Source organism: Oryzias latipes, chromosome 3, assembly GCF_053564925.1.
Source record: "Oryzias latipes strain Hd-rR chromosome 3, Olatipes_Hd-rR_3.1".
Lineage (NCBI taxonomy): Eukaryota > Metazoa > Chordata > Actinopteri > Beloniformes > Adrianichthyidae > Oryzias > Oryzias latipes.
This window is the reverse complement of record NC_136239.1, coordinates 2,362,120-2,388,821: the sequence shown is the minus strand read 5'-3', so window position 1 is coordinate 2,388,821 and position 26,702 is coordinate 2,362,120. Positions and strand designations below refer to the sequence as shown.

The 26,702-nt window shown below is 44.6% G+C and overlaps 2 protein-coding genes across 3 annotated transcripts; both read right to left on the bottom strand.

The window, feature by feature from the left end:
* Positions 1 to 14,800: 14,800 nt before the first annotated feature.
* LOC101156391 (H-2 class II histocompatibility antigen, E-S beta chain) lies at positions 14,801 to 22,026 on the bottom strand. 2 transcript variants are annotated; one of them, XR_013655009.1, is made up of 7 exons: positions 21,948 to 22,026; positions 21,597 to 21,869; positions 20,007 to 20,220; positions 17,789 to 17,933; positions 17,503 to 17,570; positions 15,356 to 15,469; positions 14,801 to 15,280 (listed from the first exon to the last, which is right to left on the bottom strand). XR_013655009.1 is itself a non-coding variant. In XM_004066759.4 (6 exons), the coding sequence occupies exons 1-6, from the start codon at positions 22,015 to 22,017 to the stop codon at positions 15,255 to 15,257; spliced, it is 765 nt and encodes a 254-aa protein (XP_004066807.2). In that variant the 5' UTR covers positions 22,018 to 22,026; the 3' UTR covers positions 14,801 to 15,254. The 2 variants fall into 2 exon arrangements, 1 of the variants encoding a protein (XP_004066807.2); XM_004066759.4 differs by lacking the exon at positions 17,789 to 17,933.
* A 1,777-nt stretch (positions 22,027 to 23,803) lies between these two features.
* Positions 23,804 to 25,364, bottom strand: LOC101156150 (HLA class II histocompatibility antigen, DP alpha 1 chain). Its single transcript, XM_011486340.4, has 4 exons — positions 25,259 to 25,364; positions 24,932 to 25,177; positions 24,192 to 24,470; positions 23,804 to 24,121 (listed from the first exon to the last, which is right to left on the bottom strand). Exons 1-4 carry the CDS (start codon positions 25,323 to 25,325, stop codon positions 24,000 to 24,002), a joined length of 714 nt encoding a protein of 237 aa, XP_011484642.1. The 5' UTR covers positions 25,326 to 25,364; the 3' UTR covers positions 23,804 to 23,999.
* Between the last annotated feature and the right edge of the window lie 1,338 nt (positions 25,365 to 26,702).

Below are 26,702 nucleotides of genomic sequence, written 5' to 3'. Positions count from 1 at the left end.
TAATACATATAAATGACATCTCTGTGGGTTTATATTTACGCTGTGTCCTCCTGGATCTTCTCGACAAACTTCTGTGCTTCAGCTGTGTTGAATCTCCTGCAGCGGACTGCTCCCGAGCCGTGCGCGAGCTCCCACCTGTGCTCCCAGGTTCAGACATCCCTCTGGAGTATTAACTGTTTCTCTGGGACAAACGAGACTGGAGGCACATTCAACTTTCCGGCAGCCATTACTCCTGTCACCCATGAAGAGCTTGGCAGGTGGCTCCGCCTTTATTTATACAGGCAGGCAGGTAACTTTGCGCTGCACAAAATAGTTCCCCAAACAAAAATACTTAGTGATATTCATCGTAGTTCAACACCCCCACTCGATGAAATCACACACATTCTCATAACATCATTTTTAATTACCGAACATAGAAGAACTAAACTTTTCAATCTTGGCTCTTAACCCTTGTGCTATCTTAGATGACCCCACCCTTACATTGACGTGTTCTCCCTACCATGACATAGGTGGATAGAGGTGAAGAGATTTCATGTAATCCACGGACACCAGTGAAGATCACAAATCATTGAAGAAAAAAGCTTCAGCGCACTGTCTAGTGGGTCTAGATGACCCAACTCCCAATGTCAAAGTGCCTAGGATAGAACAAGGGTTACAGCAGACTTCGGACATAAAATGATATTTTATGTCCACATGTTTGCTCCGCTGACGATTTACAGGGTTCCTTGCTAGGCGTATAGTCCCCTTGGTTGTCCTCGAACAGTTTGGTTGTTGGTTCAAAATTAGGGTCCATGTCCTTCAAAAGTTGCGAGAGGTGAAGCGCTTCTTGAATAGCGGCGGCTAACGCCATGTAATCAGCTTCACACGTTGACAGAGCAACAGTTTGCTGTTTGTTTCTTTGTTTTCCATGACACGATGGCACCGTTTTGGCTAAGGCTGAAGCAATAGCCTGTAGTGCTCCTCCTGTCCTCTAGGTCGTTAGCCCAATCGGCATCAGAGTAGCCCATAAGTTCAAGTTCAGTGTTACATTTATTATAACACAGTCCATAATCCTTGGTTCCTTGTAAGTATCTGTACACGTTTCAGTGCTGTCATGTGTTTTTCCCTGGGATCAGACATGTATTGAGACCGCCTGCTTACAATCAAACTTATGTCCGGCCTAGTACAGGTCATGATATAGATAAGGTTTCCCAACATGCCCCTGTATTTCCTCTGATCCGTTTTGGCCCCTTCTGGAGTTAGATCACATTTGATTTAACTGGGAGTTGCCTTTGATTTGCAATCAGACTTTCCAAAATTTTGCTAAAATACATGGTTTGATTCATTCGAACAGAATCATTTTCCTGTGAGAAATCAACTCCTAGAAAATGAGCAAGTTTCCCAGCTTTGGCTGGTTGTTGGTATCCTGCCTTTGTTTGTTGCCCTTCGGCATTCCTTTTGTGTTCTCAAATCCCTTTACCTAAGTTTTGGGGGAGATTGGAGTATTTTCGCAGGATTTAAGTGTCGGGATAGCAGAGCAGTGAGTATTGCGTCAGTTCAGGTGGTCGCCATAACCGTAAGTCGTTTTGGTGTTTTCTGTGAAACCCAACTGTGAAAGGTGGACCATGACGTAGTGAGGGCTCAGTGTAATGTGTCTGTAAAATATTAGGAATCTCTTCCAGATGGATGTGCTGCTCCTCTGAGGAGGTGCTCTTCTGCTGACATTGTGTTATTGCGTCTTTCAGCCTAAGTCAGGTTTTCTACACGGCAGTAAAGTCACTAGTTTTCAATTCTAGTACAATGTACCTTTAATGTACAGAAAACTAAAAGCTTTTCTTCAGTGAGCAGCCCTTCCTGTTTCTGTTTGCCATGAGCAGCTGCGTCCATGGAAGCGAGAACGTGGCTGGGGGGTTTTGGCGCCACAGACCCATTTTGGTGAGAGTTCAACACTGTTTTCTGTTCAATGTGGGAGAAAACATCTAATCTGAACAGAACTGTTTTAGACCCACTCTGATCATCTTTCCATCTATTTTCAAAGTGTTTTTCTTTAATTATGATTATGCAGTTTATTTTAGCCAAAATTGATTTAAAATGTCGTTTTCTAGGACATAGTTTCTGCAGAGCAGCAGGAGTTCATTAGAAATTCACCTCTGAATTGTGGGCGGTACTGTTGGCGCAAAGTAAGCCCACTCTGTGTACAATTGAGGAGTCATGACGGCCGACTTTGTTTGAACAGGCTTCAATTTACATCAATTTCCAAAATTGACTCATGATTTTTCCCAATGAAACGTAATTTGCACATAATTTTAACTTTTGATAGTTGATCAATTTATGCTATGAAGATTTTTGAAACAGTGATATGTCTATTTGATTGATATAGTATTGTTTTTTAATAATAGACACATACACAATATACCACAATATTGGCCCGAGCATTTCAAAAAAAAAAAAACTTTATTGCACATTGTGCCATTTTACAAAATTAACATTACGGTATGCAATAAGAACACAAATGCAAATATCAAATACACATATGTATAAAAAAAAACAAGAATAGAAATAGAAATAAGCCAGGAGGTTAAACTCTACGAGAAAATGTTGAATCTATCACCTACAGATAAGGTTTTGATTGCTTTTTGCTTCTCCGAGTAACGAATACTAATATTATACTGATTCAACTCAGAAAAGAATACAATGAACCTGTCATGGCTACAGAACACTTTTTGACCCAAACGCTGGAACCCGGAAGAAACACAGAGGAGGACAAGCGTGGCAGTTAAGGGGTTTTAATCAACAGGTAGGTGAGAGATCGAGAGCAAGATCTTGAGTTCCCAACGAGCGAAGAGCAGACTTCGGTGGCGTCACTGGTGGATTCTTCCGCAGACCTTCGGAAGGAGTCGACGTCGGAGGAGGTCCGAGAGATGGCAGGATACGGCAGAGGCTCGAGGTGTGACCAGCAGGAGAAGACAGAGGGAGGGCTCCGGACTGAGGCAGATTCTGGCGACCACTTGTGACAATGGATTCCTGGAGGTAAGTAGAGACAGAAGTTAGGCGCCGGCTTGACAAAACAACATGAACGAGATGTGATGACCAACTATGCACCATCAGGGCCAACGGACTGGCGAAGAATGAGGATCCTGGAACTCCTTATGAAGGCGGGTGAGGCGATGAGGAAAGTGGTCGCAGCTGGTGTTTTTCTGGACCCAGCAGAGCGGGACATGCAGCTTCTGGAGGTCTACTGCCAAGAAGCAGAGCGTACGAGGTCTTACTGGGATTTTGACCAGGCCCAGTTTGCCTCGTATGCCTAGAGTGGGAGCCACCTGGAGTTTCCTGAGGGGGGGTCGTCGTCGCCGCCACCGTCCCCGTCCACGTCCCGTTTTTGTTCCGGCGGTGGGCCCGGATGCACCCCAGCCCCGTCCTGTTCCGGAGGTGGTCCGGCACGCACTACATCCCCTTCCAGTGGTGGTCCCGGATGCACCCCAGCCCCGTCCTGTTCCGGTGGTGGTCCCGGATGCACCACATCCTTTTCCAGTGGTGGTCCTGGATGCACCCCGACCCGTCCCTGCTCCCAGGGGGGTGCTGGCTGCACCCCGACCCGTCCCTGCTCCCAGGGGGATGCTGGCTACACCCCGACCGGTCCCCGCTTCCAATGGCATGCCTGACCCTCCAGCCGGCTCCACGCCTGACCCGCCAGAGCTCGGCTCCACGCCTGACCCGCTAGAGCTCGGCTCCACGCCTGACCCGCCAGAGCTCGGCTCCACGCCTGACCCGCCAGAGCTCGGCTCCACGCCTGACCCGCCAGAGCTCGGTTCCACGCCTGACCCGCCAGAGCTTGACTGCTGGCCCGACCCGCCAGAGCTCGACTGCTGGCCCGACCCGCCAGACCTCGACTGCTGGCCCAACCCGCCAGAGCTTGACTGCTGGCCCGACCCGCTGGCCGACTGCTGGCCCGACCCGCCGGCCGACTCCTGGCCCGACCCGCCGGCCTGACTCCAAGCCTGACTCCAAGCCTGACTCCAAGCCTGACTCCAATCCTGACTCCAAGCCTGACTCCAAGCCTGACACCACGCCTGACTCCACGCCTGACTCCACGCCTGACTCCACGCCTGACTCCACGCCTGACTCCAAGCCTGACTCCAAGCCTGACTCCAAGCCTGACTCCACGCCTGACTCCACGCCTGACTCCACGCCTGACACCACGCCTGACTCCACACCTGACGCCTCGGAGGACTCCACGCCTGACGCCTCGGAGGACTCCACGCCTGACGCCTCGGAGGACTGCTCGGCCGCTCGGCCTCCCGGCCGTCCTCCGGACCTGCCTCGGAGGACCGCTCGGCCCCCCCGCCGTCCTCCGGACCTGCCTCGCCGGACAGCTTGGCCTCCCGGCCGTCCTCCGGACCTGCCTCGCCGGACAGCTCGGCCTCCCGGCCGTCCTCCGGACCTGCCTTGGAGAACCGCTCGGCCCCCCGGCCGTCCTCCGGACCTGCCTCGCCGGACCGCTCGGCCTCCCGGCCGTCCTCCGGACCTGCCTCGGAGAACCGCTCGGCCCCCCGGCCGTCCTCCGGACCTGCCTCGCCGGACCGCTCGGCCTCCCGGCCGTCCTCCGGACCTGCCTCGGAGAACCGCTCGGCCCCCCGGCCGTCCTCCGGACCTGCCTCGCCGGACCGCTCGGCCTCCCGGCCGTCCTCCGGACCTGCCTCGCCGGACCGCTCGGCCTCCCGGCCGTCCTCCGGACCTGCCTCGGAGAACCGCTCGGCCCCCCGGCCGTCCTCCGGACCTGCCTCGCCGGACCGCTCGGCCTCCCGGCCGTCCTCCGGACCTGCCTCGGAGAACCGCTCGGCCCCCCGGCCGTCCTCCGGACCTGCCTCGCCGGACCGCTCGGCCCCCCGGCTGTCCTCCGGACCTGCCTCGCCGGACCGCTCGGCCTCCCGGCCGTCCTCCGGACCTGCCTCGCCGGACCGCTCGGCCTCCCGGCCGTCCTCCGGACCTGCCTCGGAGAACCGCTCGGCCCCCCGGCCGTCCTCCGGACCTGCCTCGCCGGACCGCTCGGCCTCCCGGCCGTCCTCCGGACCTGCCTCGGAGAACCGCTCGGCCCCCCGGCCGTCCTCCGGACCTGCCTCCCGGCCGTCCTCCGGACCTGCCTCGCCGGACCGCTCGGCCTCCCGGCCGTCCTCCGGACCTGCCTCGGAGAACCGCTCGGCCCCCCGGCCGTCCTCCGGACCTGCCTCGCCGGACCGCTCGGCCTCCCGGCCGTCCTCCGGACCTGCCTCGGAGAACCGCTCGGCCCCCCGGCCGTCCTCCGGACCTGCCTCGCCGGACCGCTCGGCCCCCCGGCTGTCCTCCGGACCTGCCTCGCCGGACCGCTCGGCCTCCCGGCCGTCTTCCGGACCTACCTCGCCAGACGCCCTGTGTCTTGTCTGCCCTGTCTTGTCTCTGCCTTCCTCTTGTGCTGGTCCATTAGCTTTTGTCATGGTGTTTACGTCATCCTGTCTTAGCGTCCTCGTTCCATGTCCCTTGCCACGCCACAGTAAGTTTTTGTTTTTGTTTTGTCATTCCTGCTCTGCAGCGCTTTTTGTTATTAAAACCCTCTAGTCCTGAACCCGTTGGCCTCCCGTCTCTGCGTCTGGGTCCTACCGGCTCTCGAGCCTCCCCGCACATGACAATCAATGTTTAATCTAAATCCATTTTAATTAAATATTTTAGCTGGGTAAATTCTTTTTTTTTAGCCGGGTAAATTCTGTGAATAATCTTAAAAGAAATGTATTTTACTTTATTGGTTATCAAGAATTTATTGGGTGTTTGACAAACCTACTTCCATGCAGTATCTTTAAAAAACATATTTCAATAAGCCATGCTCTGATGAAGTAAAACAATTTTCATTTGAAATAGTGTTCTTATGGATTTATTGTTTTTCTTGGGATAACCAGACAGACATATTTTCCCCACAGGAGTATTTATGAGAGAGAGCCGAAAAGGCTCCTCAACATGAACTCTCTGTTGAAATGTAAACCGAATGCCTACGCCAGAGGGACTCGCTCCAAACACTTTAGCATATTCTGAGGGGGAACAGGGATGTTAAATTTAGACAGAAATTCCTCATAAGTTAAAAGTAAGCCCTGGTTGTTAAATAATTGATACACAAAATTAATCTTATTTCGAAACCATTGTTCTATGAAGAGGGCTTACAAATGTCCGTTATTCCAGACAGAATATTTGTGTAGTGAAAAGTTGTGCCAAGAAGGCTAGGCGGTAAAATGCAGATAACTAAAGTGGGATTTTATATACATCCTAATTACACATGGGAAAGAAATCAACGCCATCAATCTTAGATAAAATATGAAGAGGTATAGTATTCCAAATGGAGCTGGGATTTCCGAAAAGTTTTTTCAAACAATGAATTTGAAATGTGTTATTTAAGGCATAAAAATCGAGAAAATTAAGGCCACCTTTGTCATAAGAATTAATTAGAACATATTTGGGTTCTGTTTTTCCATATGAAATGAAAATGTCATGATTAGCGATGACATGAACAGACCCAGACGCTGGAACCCGGAAAGATCACGCACACAGGAGTGGAGTAGAGACTGACTTATTGTCCAGGATGAAATGGTACGAGGAGTCTTGTGGATGTTCACACCCAGAGATGATGGAGGAGGGACGAGGACCAGAAGGTGAGTGTGATCTTTGTGTGAGCAGATTAGTTGAGGCTGGAAATGCAGAACATAGTGGTTGTTGATCTGATGACGTGGTGTGTAGTTGTGGCGTGGCATGGCTGGAGGTCCAGATTCTAGGCGGAACCGGTTGGTGTGGTATGGTAAGCGGACCCAGGTTGACACTCGTGGAGGATCGTAATCCTGTAGTACTTGGTTACTTGAGTATTCGTGGTACATGAACTAACATAGGGCTCAAGAGGTAAACATGAGACCAGGTACTGCACCATAATGGGCAACGGACTGGTGACAAATGCTGGAGAAGGTCGATCTTAAATAGGCAGAGGGAGCAGGAAGGCTGATGTGGAAAGTGCCAATAGCTGGGTCAAATTTGGGGAGCAGAGAAGGGAGGGGGAAGGAGAGGGCTCCCAGGAGTACCATGATATAAAAAGCATTTTGTCCATTTCTTTGATCACTTTGTCATCAACGTGTAAAGCCAAAGCTGAGTATGTAAGACAGGAAATGTCTTCTGCTTTGCTGAGTGAAATCCTTCCCCTCAAAGATAAATCTCTGTAGAGCCACTGATTCAATTTCCTCTTAGTTTTTCTATTATTAGGTTAAAATCTAGGGAGCTTATTGCATGTTGGTCTTTTGTTATTAAAACACCTAAATATTTCACTTCAAACAGTTTTAATGGGAAGATTATACAATGTGGTAGCAGTACATTCTTTACATGCCATTAGTTCCCAATCATTCACATTTAAACAAAGGCCGGACACCTTTGAAAACGTCCCAATAATGTCAAAAGCAACAGGAATTTGCTTTTCATTTTTTAGAAAAAGTGTAGTGCCATCTGCAAGCTGAGTGATAATTAGTTCGTTGTCAATGAGGTTGATGCCTTCTACTACACTGGATTTAATGTGATCTGTTAACAGTTGAGAAACTAAAAGAAAAAGATATGGAGAGACAGAACAACCTTGCCAAATCCTTCTCTCCAGATTAAATCTTGGAGAGGTGCCACCTGCTAATTTAATAGAGCTGTTACAGTTTTTGTATAATGTAACAATAGCTGAATAAAAGTATCCTCCAAAACCAATTTTTTTAAGACAATGTAAAATGAATTGATGTTCGACGGTATCAAATGCTTTGTAAAAATCCAAAAATAAAATAAACCATTATCATATATAATGTCTGGATGATCAAGAATGTCCAAAACTAGCCTTATTTTATTCATTGTATGTCTTCCTAGCATAAAGTCAGACTGGGTCTCATCAATTACTGAGTCCAGTGTCAGGTTTAGTCTTTTGGCCAAGATTGTTGCAAAGGTCTTAGAATCATTGTTGAGCAGTGATATTGGACGCCAGTTTTCTAAGAATAATGTGTCTTTTCCAGATTTCTGAATTAATGTTGTCAAGCCTTGAGTCAATGTTGTAGGAAGCAGTTCTTTATCAATACGTTCTAAAACATTTGATGTAAAAAGGGAAAAAGAGCCTCAGCAAAACATTAATAAAATTCTGAATTCAGTCCATCTGTCCCTGGTGATTGTTTAGATTTAAGTTGTTCAATGGCCTTTTGTACTTCCTCAAGTGTAATCATGCTCTCAAATTGGTCTTTTTCTCTTTCAGTCATAGTTTTGACTGTTTCTTACCTGGAAAAAGAAACATCAAAACAAATGATTATCAATGTTGATGCAAACTCATTTATTCCACAACCATCAGTAAAACAAAGATATTCTAAACAAGATCTCTTGGAAACAGGGCTGAAAAGGAAATCTATACCTCTATTTATTGACTATGAACCCAGACAATATTCAGAGAATCACAACAATAATAAACAGACAAAACCCTTGTTCTATCCTAGGCACTTTGATTTGATTTGATTTATTTCAAGCATTGTAGTCAAAGCAATAAAAAATTTACACATATTTATCAAACTCATCACAGAAATGAGGAAATGCATAGATTAAAAAGATAGAAAACAAAACAAAACGTCACTTAAATCCCATTTTCTTAAGTGAATACAGTGATCATTAACTGAAGTATAAGTAGAGTTTGATTTATTGCTTGAAAAGGAGGGGGAAAAAGCAAGCTTATATAATCCCACCCCTACTGAGTTCATTCATTTGATAGTTTTACAGTGTTTTAAATCCGGTTCTGATCAGATAGATTCTCTTCAAGTAACAAAATCCAATACCTAGAAATGATTGATGATCTTCAGAAAACATTAATTCATGATTTCAGTAAACAGTAACGGTACCGATATGTAATAATCATTGATTATCATTAGAACACATGATCACAATAAACCAGTAATTATTGCTTCACATTGCAGATAAGTAAATTAAATCAATAGCTTATTGATTGTAATTCAAACCTTTCAGTAATCATTAATGCACATTACAATGTAATACTCATTGGTTGTAATTAAAAGATCTTTGATTATTTCACCACAATCAAGTTCAAACATGTATTTGGAATTATTCAAGCACCTGTTGATCCTTGAATCCTCTTATCTTCATATCCTGAAATAAGAATTTCTTTATACATTTTCTTGAATATTTGAATATTTTTTGAGCTCATTACTTAAACCGTTCTAAAGTTTAGTGTCACACACCGACACACAGAAACCTTTCTTTGTGGTTCTTATCAGTTTGATCTTGAACTTCCTACATCCCAACTTTAACGTTGGGAGTGGGGTCATCTAGACCCACTAGACAGTGCTCGGAACCTTTTTTCTTCAATGATTTGTGAACCTCACTGGTGTCCATGGATTACATGAAATCTTTCCACCTTTATCCACCTTTGTCATGGTAGGGAGAACACGTGCATATAAGGATCGGGTCATCTGGACCCCATAGGATAGCACAAGTTAATATGGAGGCTCTTGAATGCAGAATCAGTCAATAGATGAAGATTACAGTGTGCTGGGACTATTGAGAAAGCAGAATGAAACAACAACGCTCTTGATTCGACAGCAAGGCCTCTCATCAGTACTAAAAAAGAATTACCAAATTTTGATGGAGATCCATTAAATCATCATGTGTTCATTTAAGCTTTTGAGAATGGTGTGGAGAGAAAGACCAATGATTACAGAGATCGCCTGTATTTCCGGGAGCAGTTCACGCAAAAGAAACGGTGAAAAGCTGTCAACATGTTACTCCAGACAGGGGCTATGTTAAAGCTAAAGCTGTAGTAACGGAACATTTTGGAAATGAACATCTAGTTGCATCTGAATGCATGGAAAAAGCTCTTTCATGGTTGCCAATCAAGACAGAAGACCTTAAAGCTCTCCAAGTCAGGACGAGTTTATTTGTATAGCACAACTCGTACAGAAAGTCATTCAAAGTGCTTCTAAAAACAGGAAAATGCATTAAAATCACAATACACAACAGTGCAAAGGTTAAAATCATACATAATCATTATAAAATGTATTTTAAAAGAACGCAAAGAGAAAGAAACATGAAAAGAGGTGTCAAAAAGGACCCTTCAGTCATATACACAGCTAAAGAGAAATGTTTGAGTCTAGATTCTTCTGCAGCTTTTAGCTGCAGAAGATTAAAACGCTGATTCCCCTTGTTTAGTCCTTTTAGTCCTGACTCTGGACACCCGCAGGAGGCCGGTTCCTGAGGTCCTCAGAGTCAGAGATGACTACAGTCTTTTCCTTAGAAGCTGTTGTAATGCCATGGAAGGAGTGGACTATTTGCGTGAGCTAAATATGCCTGTCAGTATGCCAACCATTGTAAGGAAGTTGTCCTATAAATTCAGAGATAAATGGAGAACTGTAGCCTGTAAATTGCAAGAAAAGTAAAAACGAAGAGTAACATTCATTGACATCACAGAATTTATTGAGAAACAAGTGAAAATCCTATCTGACCCAGTATTTGGAAATATAAAAGATTCTCACTCAATGACAAACAGAGTTATTAACAAACCTAAACTGCAGCCTCACTTTGGCATTAAAAGAACAGGTTTTGCCACTGCTGTGGCCCTTTGGAAAGCAAAACATCACCTGCAACTACATTTATAAAAAAAACCACCTTGTGGACATGTTTTTGCTGTGGAGGAGAACATATATTGGAATGTGTCCACAGATGGAGTAAAAACCCATTGATAAATGGACAGATCTTTTATTTGTCATTGTCATTGATACTATTTTTTTGCTCTGCTGAGGCAGCAGGAGCTGTGGAGGGTTTCCAGAGTGGGGAGATGGCAGCCATCAATGTTTTGGGTGGTGTTGATGACCCACTGGAGAGCTTTCCTTTGAGCTGCTGTACAGCTGCTGGATCAAGTGCTGATGCACTATGTTGGTACACTTTCTACTTTGGCCTGGTAAAAGGTCACCAGCACTTATTCTTCCTGAGGATCCTGAGGAAACCCAGTCTCTGCTGGGCCTTTTCCTGGAGCTCACTGGTGTTTGTTCTCCAGGTCAGGCTCTCCTCCATGTGGACTCCCAGGAAGCGGAAGTCGGCCACCGTCTCCAAGCAGTCCCCGGAGATGAATATTGGCAGTTTGTCCATCTTCTTCTTCCTGTAGCCTATGATCATTTCTTTGGTGTTTGATCTTTTGAGGAGCAGGTTGTTGGTTGAACACCATGTTGACAGCCGTTCCACCTCATCTCTGTAGGCAGATTTGTCCCCATCAGAGATGAGTGTCACTACTATGGTGTCATCAGCAAACTTCACGATGGTGTTTCTGGGATGGGCCGGTGTGCAGTCGGACGTTTACAGGGAGCAGAGCAAAGGACTCAACCCTGGGGGGAGCCGGTACTGAGGCTCAGTGCAGAGGATGTATGATGTCCCACTCTGGAGAGGAAGCTGCTGATCCACAGGCAGGTTGAACGGGGCAATCCCAAGTCCTCCAACGTGTGGGAGGATGGTGTTGAAGGCGAAACTGTAATTCACAAAGAGCATCTTCACATAGCTCCCCCGCTGCCCCAGATGGGAGACACCAGCATGCAGAGCAGTTGCTACGGCGTCCTCTGTGGATCGGTTCGCCCTGTAAGCAAACTGGTGTGGGTCCTCCACGGTGGGAGAGCTGCTGTTATGTGACTAGGGACAGGCTTTTCAAAGCACTTCATGGCTGTTGGAGTGAGAGCCACTGATCTGTAGTCATTGAAACTGGAGAGAAGATAGGCTTCTTAAGGGAAAAAGGTGTCTATTTTGGCTGTTTGTGTATTGGACACTTCAGCAAAGACTGCAGAAAATGGATATCCTGTGAAAAGTGTGGTCTTCAACATCCCAATATACTTCACATTCCTCAAAAGAAAAACAACCCTAGTCAAGCTGAAAAGACAGAGGTGTCAGTGGACAGCACCATGGGGTCAAGTGGGCTCACTGGGGCTGGTATGATAATGTTTAACTCCCTATTGTTCCTGTACATGTCAATGTCAAGAAGGTGACAAAACCATTACTACATATGCTTTCCGAGATCCAGGGAGTACAGCAGTATTTTGCACAGAGGCACTAAGTTATAAGCTAGGTCTCACAGGAAAGAAATCACATATTCTCTTGAGGAAAGTTGTGAATAGTTATGTTGTTTCGGGATTGGAGGTTGCTGGTTTACAAGGTGACAACTTCTGTGAACTGCCAAAGACTTAAAGACAGCAGGACATGCTTGTCCACAACAGGAACATCCCAGAACAAATGGATCTTCAAAGATGGGCATGTTTGGAACCTGTTAAATTGCCTGAGATAGACCCAGATATTGAGCTGCTAATTTGGGCAAATGTTCCTCAGGCTTTGAAAGCCATTTTGGAGGCTTTTGGAGCCATTGGAAGTCATTAACATTGGAGGACCCTACGCAATCAGGAAAAAGCTGGAATGGACTAGAGGGCTGCATTGGGATTGGGTCCCGCCAGGTCCCGCGGGACCCAACCCAAATCTCGCGGGATTGAGCGGTTTGAATTGTGCTGCAGGCGGGAGCGGGTGGCTAAAAAATACCCCGCGGGATCAGTGCTGCCATGAATATCTCATGAATATATATTAGCGGACTACGTTTGGCCGTGCGGCTGTTGGAGTCTTATGTACTGAAGCTCCGTGAACGCACCAAGTAGAGACGCCCAATGGCCACTGTCATCTAACCTGTTGTTGGGGGTGTGCAACGCCCCGCCCCGCCTCTTACTAAGAGCGCGCTTCAGGCCGTCTGTCTGCGCGCGCACACACGCACACTTTTAACCGAACAGGATTTTTGAAAAAATATTTGATAATTAAGTTGCAAATTACACGAAAGAGGAATGCATGAAAAGATGAGGCTGGAGGAGGGACATGAATGTCTTTAATAATATCAATACAAATACATGTTTTTTTCCTGCGGGACGGGAGACGATGCAAAATCAATGCATCTCTGTTACTGTGCGGGACTAAATTCTATGAGTTTTGCGGGTGCAGGCGGGAGTGTAACGCATACGTTGCGGGAGCGGGCGGGATTGGCCAGAAAGTCAGCGGGCGCGGGCGGGACCGGGATGAAGAAAATAGTCCCGCGCAGGGCTCTAGAATGGACCTCTGAGAAGAACTGATGGAGCAACTTACTGTGAGAACTCGGAGGTATCAGTCAACAACGTGTCAGTTATGGAGTTGAAGGAACTTTGGCAGCAGCAGTGGATGAACAAGTTGGGATGTCAAGGGAGGATTAAAGGTTTATAGAATTAGTTACATATTCAGCAAAACAAGTGAATGGTCATTATCAGATTAGTTTATGGGCAATTATGAAATTAACAACTTAATATGCCAAACAATAGGAAAATTATTGAACAGCATTTTTCATACCTTTTTTTTGTTTTGAAATGGTTTATTTCAAGCAATCGCAGAATAATTCACAAAACAATACAATAAGCATTCATACATTTATTCAAAGACGTATCAAACTTAGGATAATTAAACAACAAAGATTGCTTGAAAGGGAATGGAAGGAAGCGAACTTATATAATTCCACCCCTGTTCTGTTCCCTGAAAAGGAAGTTTCAGAAGGTCTCATCATTTCATGAAGACTACGTTACCTTTATGAAAGATTTAGTAGCTAAAGGTTACGCCGAAAGGTGCCTGAAGATGAATTGCAATGCAGTGAATGCCAAGTCTGTTACATTCCTCACCATGGTGTTTACCATCCAGTTAAAAAGAAGATGAGAGTTGTCTTCGATTGCGAGGTCAAGTTCTGGAACTCTGCTCCGATAACAGAACAAACTTTGTAGGAGCAGAACGTGAGCTGAAAACTGCTATAGAACAGTGAAACCATTCCCAGATTAACATCATGCTTCGGTAGAAATGAATCAAATGGAGTTTCAATCCACCAGCTGCCTCACATCATGGAGGTTCTTGGGAGAGATTAATAAGATCTGTACGGAAAGTCCTGACCTCCACCTTGAAGGTTCAATATTTAGATGAAGATGGACTTCACACAGTTGTTTGTGAAGTCGAGTCAATAATCAACATAACTAAAGTATTCACAGTTTCTAATGACCTAGAAGCACTAACACCAAACCACCTACTGCTAAGGAAAACTATACCATCCTTACCACCAGGTAACTTTCAGGAGGGTGATGTATACTCGACGCAGATGGGAGCAGGTGCAATACATGTCGGATTTGTTCTGAAAAAGATGGAATTAAGAATACTTACCTCTACTTCAGGAGCATCAGAAATGCCACGAGACATAGTCATCATGGACAGCACAGCACCTAGAAATTCCTGGATCATGGGAAGACCTTCACAGACTTTTCCAGATAGAAGAGGATTTGTGTGTCAAGTGCGGATTAAAACCAAAACATGTCTGGATCACCCAATAACAAAGATTTGTGTACTACAAGAAGAGGCAGCTGGATGAGGAGGAACTGCTTCACAATGCAATATTTCAGCTGATGGACTTGAGCATGACATAATGACGGATAAGGTCATTATTATGAGAAGAAAAGAAGATGGGACATCAATTATGGACTTTATATGCTAGGTTTTTCAATGATTTATGTCTCCTATTATTATCAATGTATGGCATTGTTATGTATTTTGACTTAATATTTATTTTATTTTATTTATTTAACCTTTATTTACCCAATAATTAAGAATCTCTTTCTCAATGGAGTCTTAGATAAGGGGAAACAATAAATCACATTTACAATAACAATGTAAACATTTAAAATGTAAAATGAATAAAAATGAGAGCTTGAAGAATAAAATAGAATAGAATAGAACAGATAAACTTTATTTATCCCACAATGGGGAAATTCTCTTCTCTCCAGGAGCAAAAAAGACATCCAGAAATACAAATAGCAAAAATAAGTGGCAGTTACAGAGAAAATAAGACAGAGGAACATCCGTAAAAACTGCTTGTTTTCACGATGAAGTAAATTAAATTCAAACAAAAATACATAAGTAAAAATACGCAGCACAAACAACCATTGAAGACCAAAAAACAACAACTGAAAAACAACGACTGCAACAGTTTGTAAATAAGTAAATTAAATAAATGAGTGAACTAAAAAAGCACCCGTGGATTCGTAGTGTGTCACTTTAGCACCGTGTTGTACAGTCTGATGGCTGCGGGGAGGAAGGACCTGCAGTAGCTCCTTCATGTACTGGGGGGGGTAACAGATCAGATCAGAACGTCTGTCTGCAGAAACAGAAGCACTGCAGCCTCAGCTGCTGGGAACCAGAATACGACCTGAAACCAGAACCACAGACACTCAGGAATCCACTCTGGTCAAAACCATTCAGAACCGGTTTAAACTGGACCGACCTCTGGTCTTCCTCTTGTAGTAGACGAATCCAGCCAGAGACAAGACCAAACCCAGAATCAGTCCTGAAGCTCCGATGGCGATTTTGTTCTTCTCTGACTCTGGCATGGACGGGTCTGAAGAAAGACAGGTGAGACACAGACAGACAGGTCAGGCACAGGCAGGTGAGGTACAGGCAGGTGAGGCACAGGCAGGTGAGGCACAGGCAGGTGAGGCACAGGCAGGTGAGGCACAGACGGGTCAGGCACAGACAGACAGGTCAGGCACAGGCAGATGAGGTACAGGCAGGTGAGGCACAGGCAGGTGAGGCACAGACAGGTGAGGCACAAACAGGTGAGACACAGACAGACAGGTCAGGCACAGGCAGGTGAGGTACAGGCAGGCGAGGCACAGACAGGTGAGTCACAGACAGGTGAGACACAGACAGACAGGTCAGGCACAGACAGGTGAGGCACAGGCAGGTGAGGCACAGGCAGGTGAGGTACAGGCAGGTGAGGCACAGGCAGGTGAGGCACAGGCAGGTGAGACACAGACAGACAGGTCAGGCACAGGCAGGTGAGGCACAGACAGGTGAGACACAGACAGACAGGTCAGGCACAGGCAGGTGAGGTACAGGCAGGTGAGGCACAGACAGGTGAGACACAGACAGACAGGTCAGGCACAGGCAGGTGAGGCACAGGCAGGTCAGGCACAGGCAGGTGAGGTACAGGCAGGTGAGGCACAGACTGGTGAGGCACAGACAGGTGAGGCACAGACAGGTGAGACACAGACAGACAGGTGAGGCACAGGCAGGTGAGGCACAGGCAGGTGAGGCACAGGCAGGTGAGGTACAGACAGGTGAGGCACAGACAGGTGAGGCACAGACAGGTGAGGTACAGGCAGGTGAGGCACAGACAGGTGAGGCACAGACAGGTGAGACACAGACAGGTGAGGCACAGACAGGTGAGACAGACAGGTGAGACACAGACAGACAGGTCAGGCACAGGCAGGTGAGGCACAGGCAGTTGAGGTACAGACAGGTGAGGTACAGGCAGGTGAGGCACAGACAGGTGAGGCACAGACAGGTGAGACACAGACAGACAGGTCAGGCACAGACAGGTGAGGCACAGGCAGGTGAGGCACAGGCAGGTGAGGTACAGGCAGGTGAGGCACAGACAGGTGATGCACAGGCAGTTGAGGCACAGGCAGGTGAGGCACAGACAGGTGAGGCACAGACAGACAGGTAAGGCACGGGCAGGTGACACAAAGACAGATGAGACTGTTACGACCCATGTCATCATTGTGTTTGATTTTTGTTTAAATGTGTTGTTTAGTACATTGAGTGTTTGTGTAGGGGGGGTGAAAGTACTTTTGTACGTGTGTAGGTTCCTTTTTTTTCAGGTGACCTGGGTTTCTGCACTAAGGCCTTGTGGCTGCTCTGGATTGGAGGATGAGTGACTGGTGCTGGTTTAGGATTGGATGAAGAAGATTGGTGGCTGCACGTGATTGGAGGATGGGACTTTAAAAACCTGCCATCTCCACAGCCCCATGGGGGAAGAAGTCTTTGGCTCTAGCTTCGGCTCGCCTTCCCCCATTGACAACACTTAAGTGCTTTTGTGAGCCCTTTTAGCTGTGTGAGCTTCTTGGTGAAGCTTTTGTGTGAACTATTCCTCAAAACGTTGTGTAACTTTCATCAGGATATTTTTGTTGTTGTAGAGCAGTAGGGGTGAACTGCCATTTTGTTTGACTGTTTTCTCCTGTTTTAGTTGAGGTTCAGGGGGACAGGTCAGACTCTGTCCTTGATTTTCACTATGTTTTCTGGAAGGTCAGGTAGAACATTTGACATTTGAGTTAGTTCTGTTTTTTTTATTATTTTGGCCCGGGTTCACCCTGAAATTAGATGCTCCTTTTTCATTCTCTTTATCACATTTACATTTGGGACAATAAACCCTTTAATTATTTGTACACATTGTTTGGGCAGAAATATTATATTTGGTGATTTTTGAGGGCTTACTTTTTGCATTGTAGGTCATTTTCTGATTTTTTTCTTCTCTATGTTATGCCCCACACCCCTAAACATAGGGTGCAGGTGAGACATGGACAGGTGAGATGCAGACAGGTAAAATACGGACAGACAGGTGAGACACAGACAGGTGAGGCGGATATTTACCCCAGTCAGTGATGAGAGGATCCTTTAAGCTGATGTGTTCTACCCTGCAGGAGATTTTCCCTCCAGACCTGCAGACAAACATCAGACTGGATAAAGTGGATCAGAACCTCCTCAAGAGCTGTTAGAACCACACGTTTGGATTTATTCCATTGTTGTCATGAAACCCTTCATTGTCTCACATGGAGGACCAGAACTGCCATGAAAGGTTCTGACCCTAAAGGTTCTGGGTCCTGAAGGACACTTCCACAGAGGAACTTAACCGGCGGTCAGAGGACGGTCGCTCTACCTCAGCTCCACTAAAAACAGGAAGCACCCTGGATGACTCCGCCCATCCCATCCACCTGATCTTGGACCAATAGAGGATGTCAGAGAGAAGAAGACTGAGAACCCAGAAAGTTCTTCCTCCCTTTGGCAACAAAAGTCTAGAAATGCTGGAAAGAAAACAGCCTCAGAGACTTGTACTTCTACTACACATGTATACTTCTACTACAAATCAATACTTCTGCAACACATGTATATTCTAATACACATGAATACTTCTGCTACACATGAATACTTCTACTACACATGTATACTTCTAATACACATGAATACTTCTACTATACAAGTATACTTCTAAGACACATGAATACTTCTACTATACATAAATACTTCTATTACACATGAATACTTCTGCAACACATGTATACTTCTACTACACATATATTCTTCTACTACACATGAATACTTCTACTATACATAAATACTTCTGCTACACATGAATACTTCTACTACGCATGAATACTTCTACTACACATGAATACTTCTACTACACATGAATACTTGTGCAACACATGTATACTTCTACTACGCAAGAATACTTCTACTACACATGAATACTTCTATTACACATGAATACTTCTGCAACACATGCATACTTCTACTACACATATATTCTTCTACTACACATGAATACTTCTACTATACATGAATACTTCTGCTACACATGAATACTTCTGCAACACATGTATACTTCTACTACACATATATTCTTCTACTACACATGAATACTTCTACTATACATAAATACTTCTGCTACACATGAATACTTCTACTACGCATGAATACTTCTACTACACATGAATACTTCTACTACACATGAATACTTCTGCAACACATGTATACTTCTACTACGCAAGAATACTTCTACTACCCATGAATACTTCTACTACCCATGAATACTTCTGCTACACATGAATACTTCTGCTACACATGTATACTTCTGCTACACATGTATACTTCAACTACACATGAATACTTCTACTACGCATGAATACTTCTAATACGCATGAATACTTTTACTACACATGAATACTTCTACTACGCATGAATACTTCTGCAACACATGGATACTTCTACTACACATGAATACTTCTACTACGCATGAATACTTCTACTACGCATGAATACTTCTACTACACATGAATACTTCTACTACACATGAATACTTTTGCAACACATGGATATTTGTACTACACATGAATACTTCTACTACACATGAATACTTCCACTAAACATGAATACTTCTGCAACACATGGATACTTGTACTACACATGGATACTTGTACTACACATGGATACTTGTACTACACATGGATACTTCTACTACACATGGATACTTCTACTACACATGAATACTTCTACTACACATGAATACTTCTGCAACACGTGAATACTTCTACTACACATGTATACTTCTAGTACACATTAATACTTCTAGTACGCATGAATACTTCTACTACACATGAATACTTTTACTACACATGAATACTTCTGCAACACATGAATACTTCTAAGACACATGAATACTTCTACTACACATGAATACTTCTAGTACACATGAATACTTCTGCAACACGTGAATACTTCTACTACACATGTATACTTCTAGTACACATGAATACTTCTACTATGCATGAATACTTCTACTACACATGAATACTTTTACTACACATGAATACTTCTACACATGAATACTTGTAATACACATGAATACTTCTAATACACATGAATACTTCTACTACACATGAATACTTCTACTACACATGAATACTTCCACTACACATGAATACTTCTGCAACACATGGATACTTCTACTACACATGAATACTTGTGCTACACATGAATACTTCTAGTACAAATCAATACCTCTGCTATACATTAATACTTATAGCTACACGTGAATACTTCTGCTGTGCATTAATATTTCTGCTACACATTAATGCTTTTAGCTACACATTAATCATCCTGGTACACATAACTACTTCAAAGACTCCAGATTTGGCTGCATATAGTAAAACGTTTCTTCCTCTATTGTTTATCTGACTTTGGAAAGTTGATGAGGAGCTCTGCTGTAAACTATTTTCCTCCTGGGATAAATAAAGTATTCTGATGGAACAGTTGATTCTAACAATCTTTCAGAGTAAAGTTCTAGACTGACTTCATGGTTGTGGTCCTGGTCTCACCTGGGCGTGTACTCCAGGTAGGAGTGGATTTGGTAGAACCAATCCCCGTCCTCCATTTCAGCGGTGGAGGTGACGTCAGAGGAGACCTCCTCCTGGTCTTGGAGCCAGCTGACCTTGATTTTCTTGGGGTAAAAGTCATAGACGCTGCAGATCAGCATGGCGGGATGGTTACCACCAGAGGGCTCCAGAGACTGGACTCTGACTCTGGGTTGGACTGAAACATGAAGGATTCAGTTTAAGGTTTCCATACTGTTTCAGTAAAACTCATCCTGTAATGTCACAGAGTCACCAGCAGAGGGGGCTGCTGTTCCATCTAAGAACATTCCTCACAAGAACCAGGTTCCTGAACAGAACCTAATTAAACCAGCAGAAGTTCTGGTCCAGAAAATCTTCAGTCTGAGCAGATCTGTTCTTGTTCCATGATGGACGCTACACATGTGACACCTGCATGTGGAGCTGCATGGATGTAACAAGCGTGTCAGACACATTAGAGCCAGAATAAAACTGATTCAGTTTCGGTTCACACGGACATAAAAACCACTAAAATTGTATGCAAATCTTTCAAACTTTATTGACAGTCAGAGAATTGCGGGTGAGGCGGGAGTGATAAATGTCTGAGAGGCCAGTGAGAGGGACACCGATGACCTTATCAGCTGTTTTCACAATGTGCTGCAGAGTCTTCCGGCAGGACGCCGTGTAGGCTCCGTACCAAACGGTGATGCAGCTGGTCAGGAGGCTCTCGATGGCACCCCTCCAGAAGGTCTGCATGATGGGGGAGGAGCTCTGGCCCTCCTCAGATTGTGGAGGAAGGACAGGCGTTGTTGCCCCCGCCAATTTAGGTATGAGGTTTGTAACAAACTCGGTAGGTTTCCCTTTCTCCTCACCTTCCAGAAAAACTATATTTTTATATCATTCCTTCTGGATCTTCCCTCGAGATCCAACAGCTTAGCATGTAGCTTTGCAGTTTCAACCTGGAGGCTTGCTACTGAACTTTCCATGGCGGTAATATGGACCTCGTGATCTGCAGTGTAGGAGCCATACAGGAGGTGGCGCAGGTGAAGCCACCTCCTTCACCTGTGCCAGTGGGTGTGTCACTGTGGGCGTGTGTGACACCAAGTTTGAAAGGTGCTAACTGACTCACTGGTGACGTACAATGAATGGATGGGGAAGTAGGGTGAGCCAGTCATATCATTTGTTGATCGCGTTGCTTGTGTGAATTTGGAAGCTTGTCACTGCTATTTGATTTATCCTTCGTTTGGACTGTCTGGCTGCTCAAACTTATCGAACCGCTCGTTGATGGACAGCAGAAGTTTGTCCGACATTTTCTGCCAGATGAGTGGCAGTTCATCCTTGACCTTGACTTGCCTGTCAGACACCAAAGCCAGGTCCATCTTGCTGGGTTTTGAGCACTTAGGTGGTGCTAACATAAATATATATGGCCACAAGGAGCCCAGAAAACACGTCCTACACCTTCTCCATTTCACTAGCGCCCAGAAAATTCAGGTTCTGGTAGTTTGACGTTTAAGTTTGAAGTGAATCAGAAAAAGTGCGTTACTAAAAATCCTGAAAACATGAACAACTTTAACTCACCGGATTTAGTCAGGATAGTTGAGTAGTCATTATCAATGTTGGGTTTGCAGAAGGTCTCCTTCTCTGCTCTCCTGCGGCTCATTTTTTCAGGATCATTGTTGGCGAGTTCTGCTGTCTTCACTCCGATCTCCGTGTATCCAACAAATTTCCCCGAACTGCTGCTGAACCTGAGGAACTCTTCTTTGTTGTAATAGTAGGAGTAAATGTTCTCGATGTCTTTCAGATCAGAGGAGTTAAACAGACAACGATTCAATATGTAATGTATAAATCCATCTGAGGAAGAAACAAATGTCAGAGACGATCAGAGGATTATTGATCATCAGTTGTAGTATTAATCGTCACTGATGTTACCTGCAGGGTACAGAGTGAGGATGAGGAGGAAGACTCTAAGAGATGAAGAGTCCATGTCTGTGTTTCCCATCAGACTGAGGACACAGACTGAGAACTGCTGATAAACTCCAGCGGTCACATGACCGCGGTGTCAGCTGTTTCCAGGCAGACATCACAGCGACAGGACTCAGATCTTGGATGGAGACCTCAGCAGAACTTTTCCTCACAGGTTCTGGTACTTCCTCAGACAATTCTTCACTTCCAGAACCTCATATCTTTTCTCCTGAACAATCAGAACTTTTACACTAGAAGATGTATGAGAACATTACTGCAGTTCCTCCTACAACAAGCAGAAACTTTCATCAAAACCTTTAGGCACCACATAGACCCAGTCAGCTGTGCACGTGTGCGTGCACGTGTTGCTCTCCTCAGTCCTCATTGACGGGGAAGAAGATGTCAGCTGAAGGTTGGATGATGAAGTTCTCAGAACATACAGACTTTGACCTCACAGAGCTTCATGAAGCTTCAGAAGCCTCATGTGTAAACCCTCCTACTGTCAGAACTGTGTCCACTCTGGTTTCAGGTTTTGGTTTCTGGTCTCAATAGTTCTTAAAGTTCTGTTTCTAATCTTCTGGTTCTCTTTCGGTTCAGTTTTACGGTTCTGGTTCGTTCAGAGCAGAAGATCCTTTTGAGTCCAGATCCATCATTTGAGGAACCAGAACCACTAAGAGAAGAATCTGGAATCTTTTCTGCTTTTTGTGGAAACGTTTTGTTAGAAAATCTGGTTCTAAGCAGAGAAGTTCAGATGTTCTGTCTGATCAGAGTTGATTGATCCTGAAATAATTCATAAAAAGTGAGTTCATGTTGGAGATTTTCTCCTTTAGAAAGGATTTTTTTGCAGCAGATGAAGGATCTGATGGTTCTGAAGGTGGAGGAAGAGCAGCTTCATCCTGAAGGAACATCCAGTCATGTTCCGCAGCATTATGGGATGTTCCTGAAAAAAGAATTTTCTAGAAACTGGACTCCTGAGAGTTTAACTCTTCATCTAAACGACCCAAAGGTTCTTCTAAACAGAACCAAAGTTCTCCAGTTCTCTGACTGCTGTGAGGAAACTGAAACCTTGTGGAATAAAAAACTTAGATCTGTTCCTGTGAAACCGGACATGGTCCAGAACCTGCAGGGAAATGTTCTGATCCACTTTGTTCTCATGAGTTTGTTTTAGTGACATCACAGTAAATCCATTTAAGAGTTTTACCAAACAGTCTCTGAGTGAGAATTATAGTAGAAACTTTAATCTACTTAGTGTTTTGTTGTTCATCTCTGCTGAAGAATGGAATACGTTAAAATATATTTAAACTCACATTCTTAGCCAGAGGGTTAACTGAACCAAAACCCTCTGGTTGCTGCTCAAAGGCAACATTCTTAAAGTAGTACTGTAAATAGATCAACTATTAGGATTTGATTTGATCCTGGACGTCTTTCATATTGAATGGAACTTGTGTGTGCCGCTGTCATGAGTAATATAAATAAAACACTATTGTAATTCTATTAGAACTAATCAGAAGTTACATTAAACAAATTATTTTATTGCCACAAAAAAGGTGTAGTTTTCTAAAAAGGGAAGTTAGACTAGATGGTTCTAACTGGGTTCTGGTTGGTAAGAAACTGGACCATTTGGCTCTTTTAGGGTCAAAGGTCACATTCTTCTGGTTCAAAGGAACCCCAAGAGTCTGCAGCCAAGAGGAGATCCCTGAGACCTCCTGCTGTGTCTGTGATTCAAATCCAGACTGAAACTCCTCAAAGACATGACCAGAACCTGATTTCACAATAAAAGTGTTTGGATCAGAACCAGAACCAAAGATGAACCACGACAAAAGTTGGTATTTAAATAAAGATTTATTAACAGGAATGTCCAGAGGAACATCATCATTTTATGGAGCAGGCGTGTCTAACATACGGCCGTACCCGGCCCGCCCGATGGTTTATTCATGAAGAGCAAAAAATAAAAGGATGTTTAAAAACTTTCAGATCAATTCTATGTACAGACATGATGACATCATCAGAATCCTCCAATCAGCTGCACTCGTTTCCTTTGATGAGGAAGAAGGTTCCTGTTGCCACGCCCAGCAGACCCACCACCAGACCCAGTCCACAGAAGAGTGCGGGTCCAACGCTGGGCTGGGACTTCTCAAAATCTGCAGAGACAAAAGATGAAGATGAGGGTGGAGCTTCATGCTGCAGCTGCTGCTCTGAAGCATTTCTCACCCCAGATCTTGGTTTGGACCTCAGGGAGAGCCGGATGCTCCACTGAGCAGCTGTAGATGTCCCCCAGCTGAGGAACAAACTGCAGCCTGGAGATCTGGGTGAGGGTCCCGTCACTGCTGGGGAGGGGGACGTTGATGCTTCCTGGAACCTTCTCACCGTTCCTGGTCCAGGACACGTTCACAGGAGCCGGGTAGAACCCAGAGACGTGGCAGATCAGAGTGTTCTGCTGCCCCAGCTCCACCTCGTCTCTGCTGTAGACCATCACATTGGAGGGGGGGTCTGAGTAGAAGGAGGAGGTTCGACTGAGACCAGAAGCTCAGAAACCGTCTGATTTTCCCTGAGAGTTCAGGTTCTTGAACATGAAGAAAAAAGTTCTTCTAACTTCTCTGTGGAAACATTCAGATTTTGGAGGGAAAAAAAGTCCTTAAATTTCTTCTCCTAAGGTCTGCGGAGGATCCTCCTGCAGGAGATCTGAACTTCAGAGATTAAAGTTGAAACATGGTGGAACCACAGATGTTCTCCTGAACATCTATAAATCATGTGTGTGTGTGTTTCTGTTTATCTGTTTTCATGCTTGTGAAGAACCTGAATCCTGGATCAGAACTCTGACTGAAAACAGGAACTTCATGATCGTTTTTAATGTAATGTTTCCTCTGATCGATAATTAATAACAATGATTGATCCTTCAGTCTCATTCTGTCAGTCACAGATGAACTTTGAAGGAAAGGTTTTGGTTTTACCTTGTTCCAGTTGAAGACCTTTTGTAGTTTTTTTAAGAGCCTTCAGGTTTCGTCTGCAGACCTGTTCATAAACCTTAGCAAACTGATATCCATCAGGGTTTATAAAATGACCTCCAAGAGGAAGCTGAGGTCCTACTCCTGTCTCCTTCTTGTAGTCTGCGTACCATTTCTCTTCACCATCCAGAGCGTACATGTATTCTTGATCATAGTCTGAACAGCCTAAGATGCCAAAGTCCTCATGAAGAACTGAGAGAAGAAGAACCTGGTCAGCCTCTGTGTTGGTATACAGTTGTAAGTGTTGAGTAGAAGTTGTGTATTTGTTCTGACCTTCAGCCGTCCCACTAAGGATCCCGCAGAGGATCTCGCAGAGGAAGAGCAGCAGCTTCACCTTCATCACCTCTCAGAATCAAACTGAAGTGAACTTCTGCAAATCTCACCTTTAAGTCTGACAGCAGCCAATCACAGAGCAGAGCTGCAGTGATGTCATCAGTGTCCGGGAGGAGTCAGAGTCTGCAGGACAGATAGAGACCCCAGCTTCAGTTGGATCATTTCTTCACACAAAGTGACTGAATAAGGAGTCTGAGTAATCAGATTCCTCTGAGTAATCAAATTACTCAGAGGAATCTGATTACTAATTTTTAAATTCAGTGAACACAGACGACCCCCCCCCCTCATGTTCTTCAGTCTGTGAGAAGGTTCAGATGAATCTTTGTTCTGTAAACTCCAATGACATGACTGACCCCCCCCCCCCCCCCATGAGTGGTCACATGGTCACTATGGGCTGCGTGTTCTCCTTCAGAAACATGGCTCCTTTTTTCTTTTCTTCTTCATCATTGTAAAGTTATCTTTGTTAAACTTTCTTCTTCATTGCACTTTCTTGTTTCTTTCATTTCAATCTTGAATCCAAACTCAATGAACGACAAGAGACTGTCTTACTCGTTTGAATGGCTCTGTAGAGGTGCCAACGATGCCATCCATACCAACAACGGTAAAACAACCGTATGGCTCCGCCGTCCATTCATTTATTGAAGAATTCACCAGCCGTACATTGCATCAAACCCAAAAACATTTCCTGTATATAAACGGAACTTACTGACTTCAAAATAAAAGCATAAATTGTTCTTTAAAATTAAATTATGACATCGCTGGCAATAAACTATAAATGTGTCACATAAATGGCGCTTACATTCCGGCCCCTAATTGTTAATGCTTAACTTAACAATTACCATAACATTAAGCGACAATTAACGTCAAGTTCAAAAATACAATAAGCTTAACTTGTTTCAAAAAAATCTTTGTCAAATATAGCTAAACCAGTATTGTCAAAAGAAGTTCAACAGATTGCATCAAAAACATCAAGAAACAAAACAAATTGAAGCATTTTAGTTACAATCCAAACAATAATGTTTACTCATCCATTTCAAGCAACAAACACAGCTTAGTCACTGGTCTTTCCAACACACTACTTTTAGTCCTAACAAAAACACGTCTGACAAGTCCATTTGAGTCAGAGATTGTCTTTTCAACTTTTCCCATCAACCAGGAGTTTCTTGGAGCACTATCATCAACTATAAGCACAACATCTCCACACTTCAGATTTCTCCTGGTCCTTAACCACTTCTGTCTCTCTTGCAACAGTGGAAGATACTCCTTTGTCCAACGCTTCCAAAAGATATCAGATAAATACTGTATCTGCTTCCATCTTCTTCTGGCATACACATCCTCTTTGCAAAATATGCCTGGTGGCAAATGTGGTTGTCCTTTCAGCAGA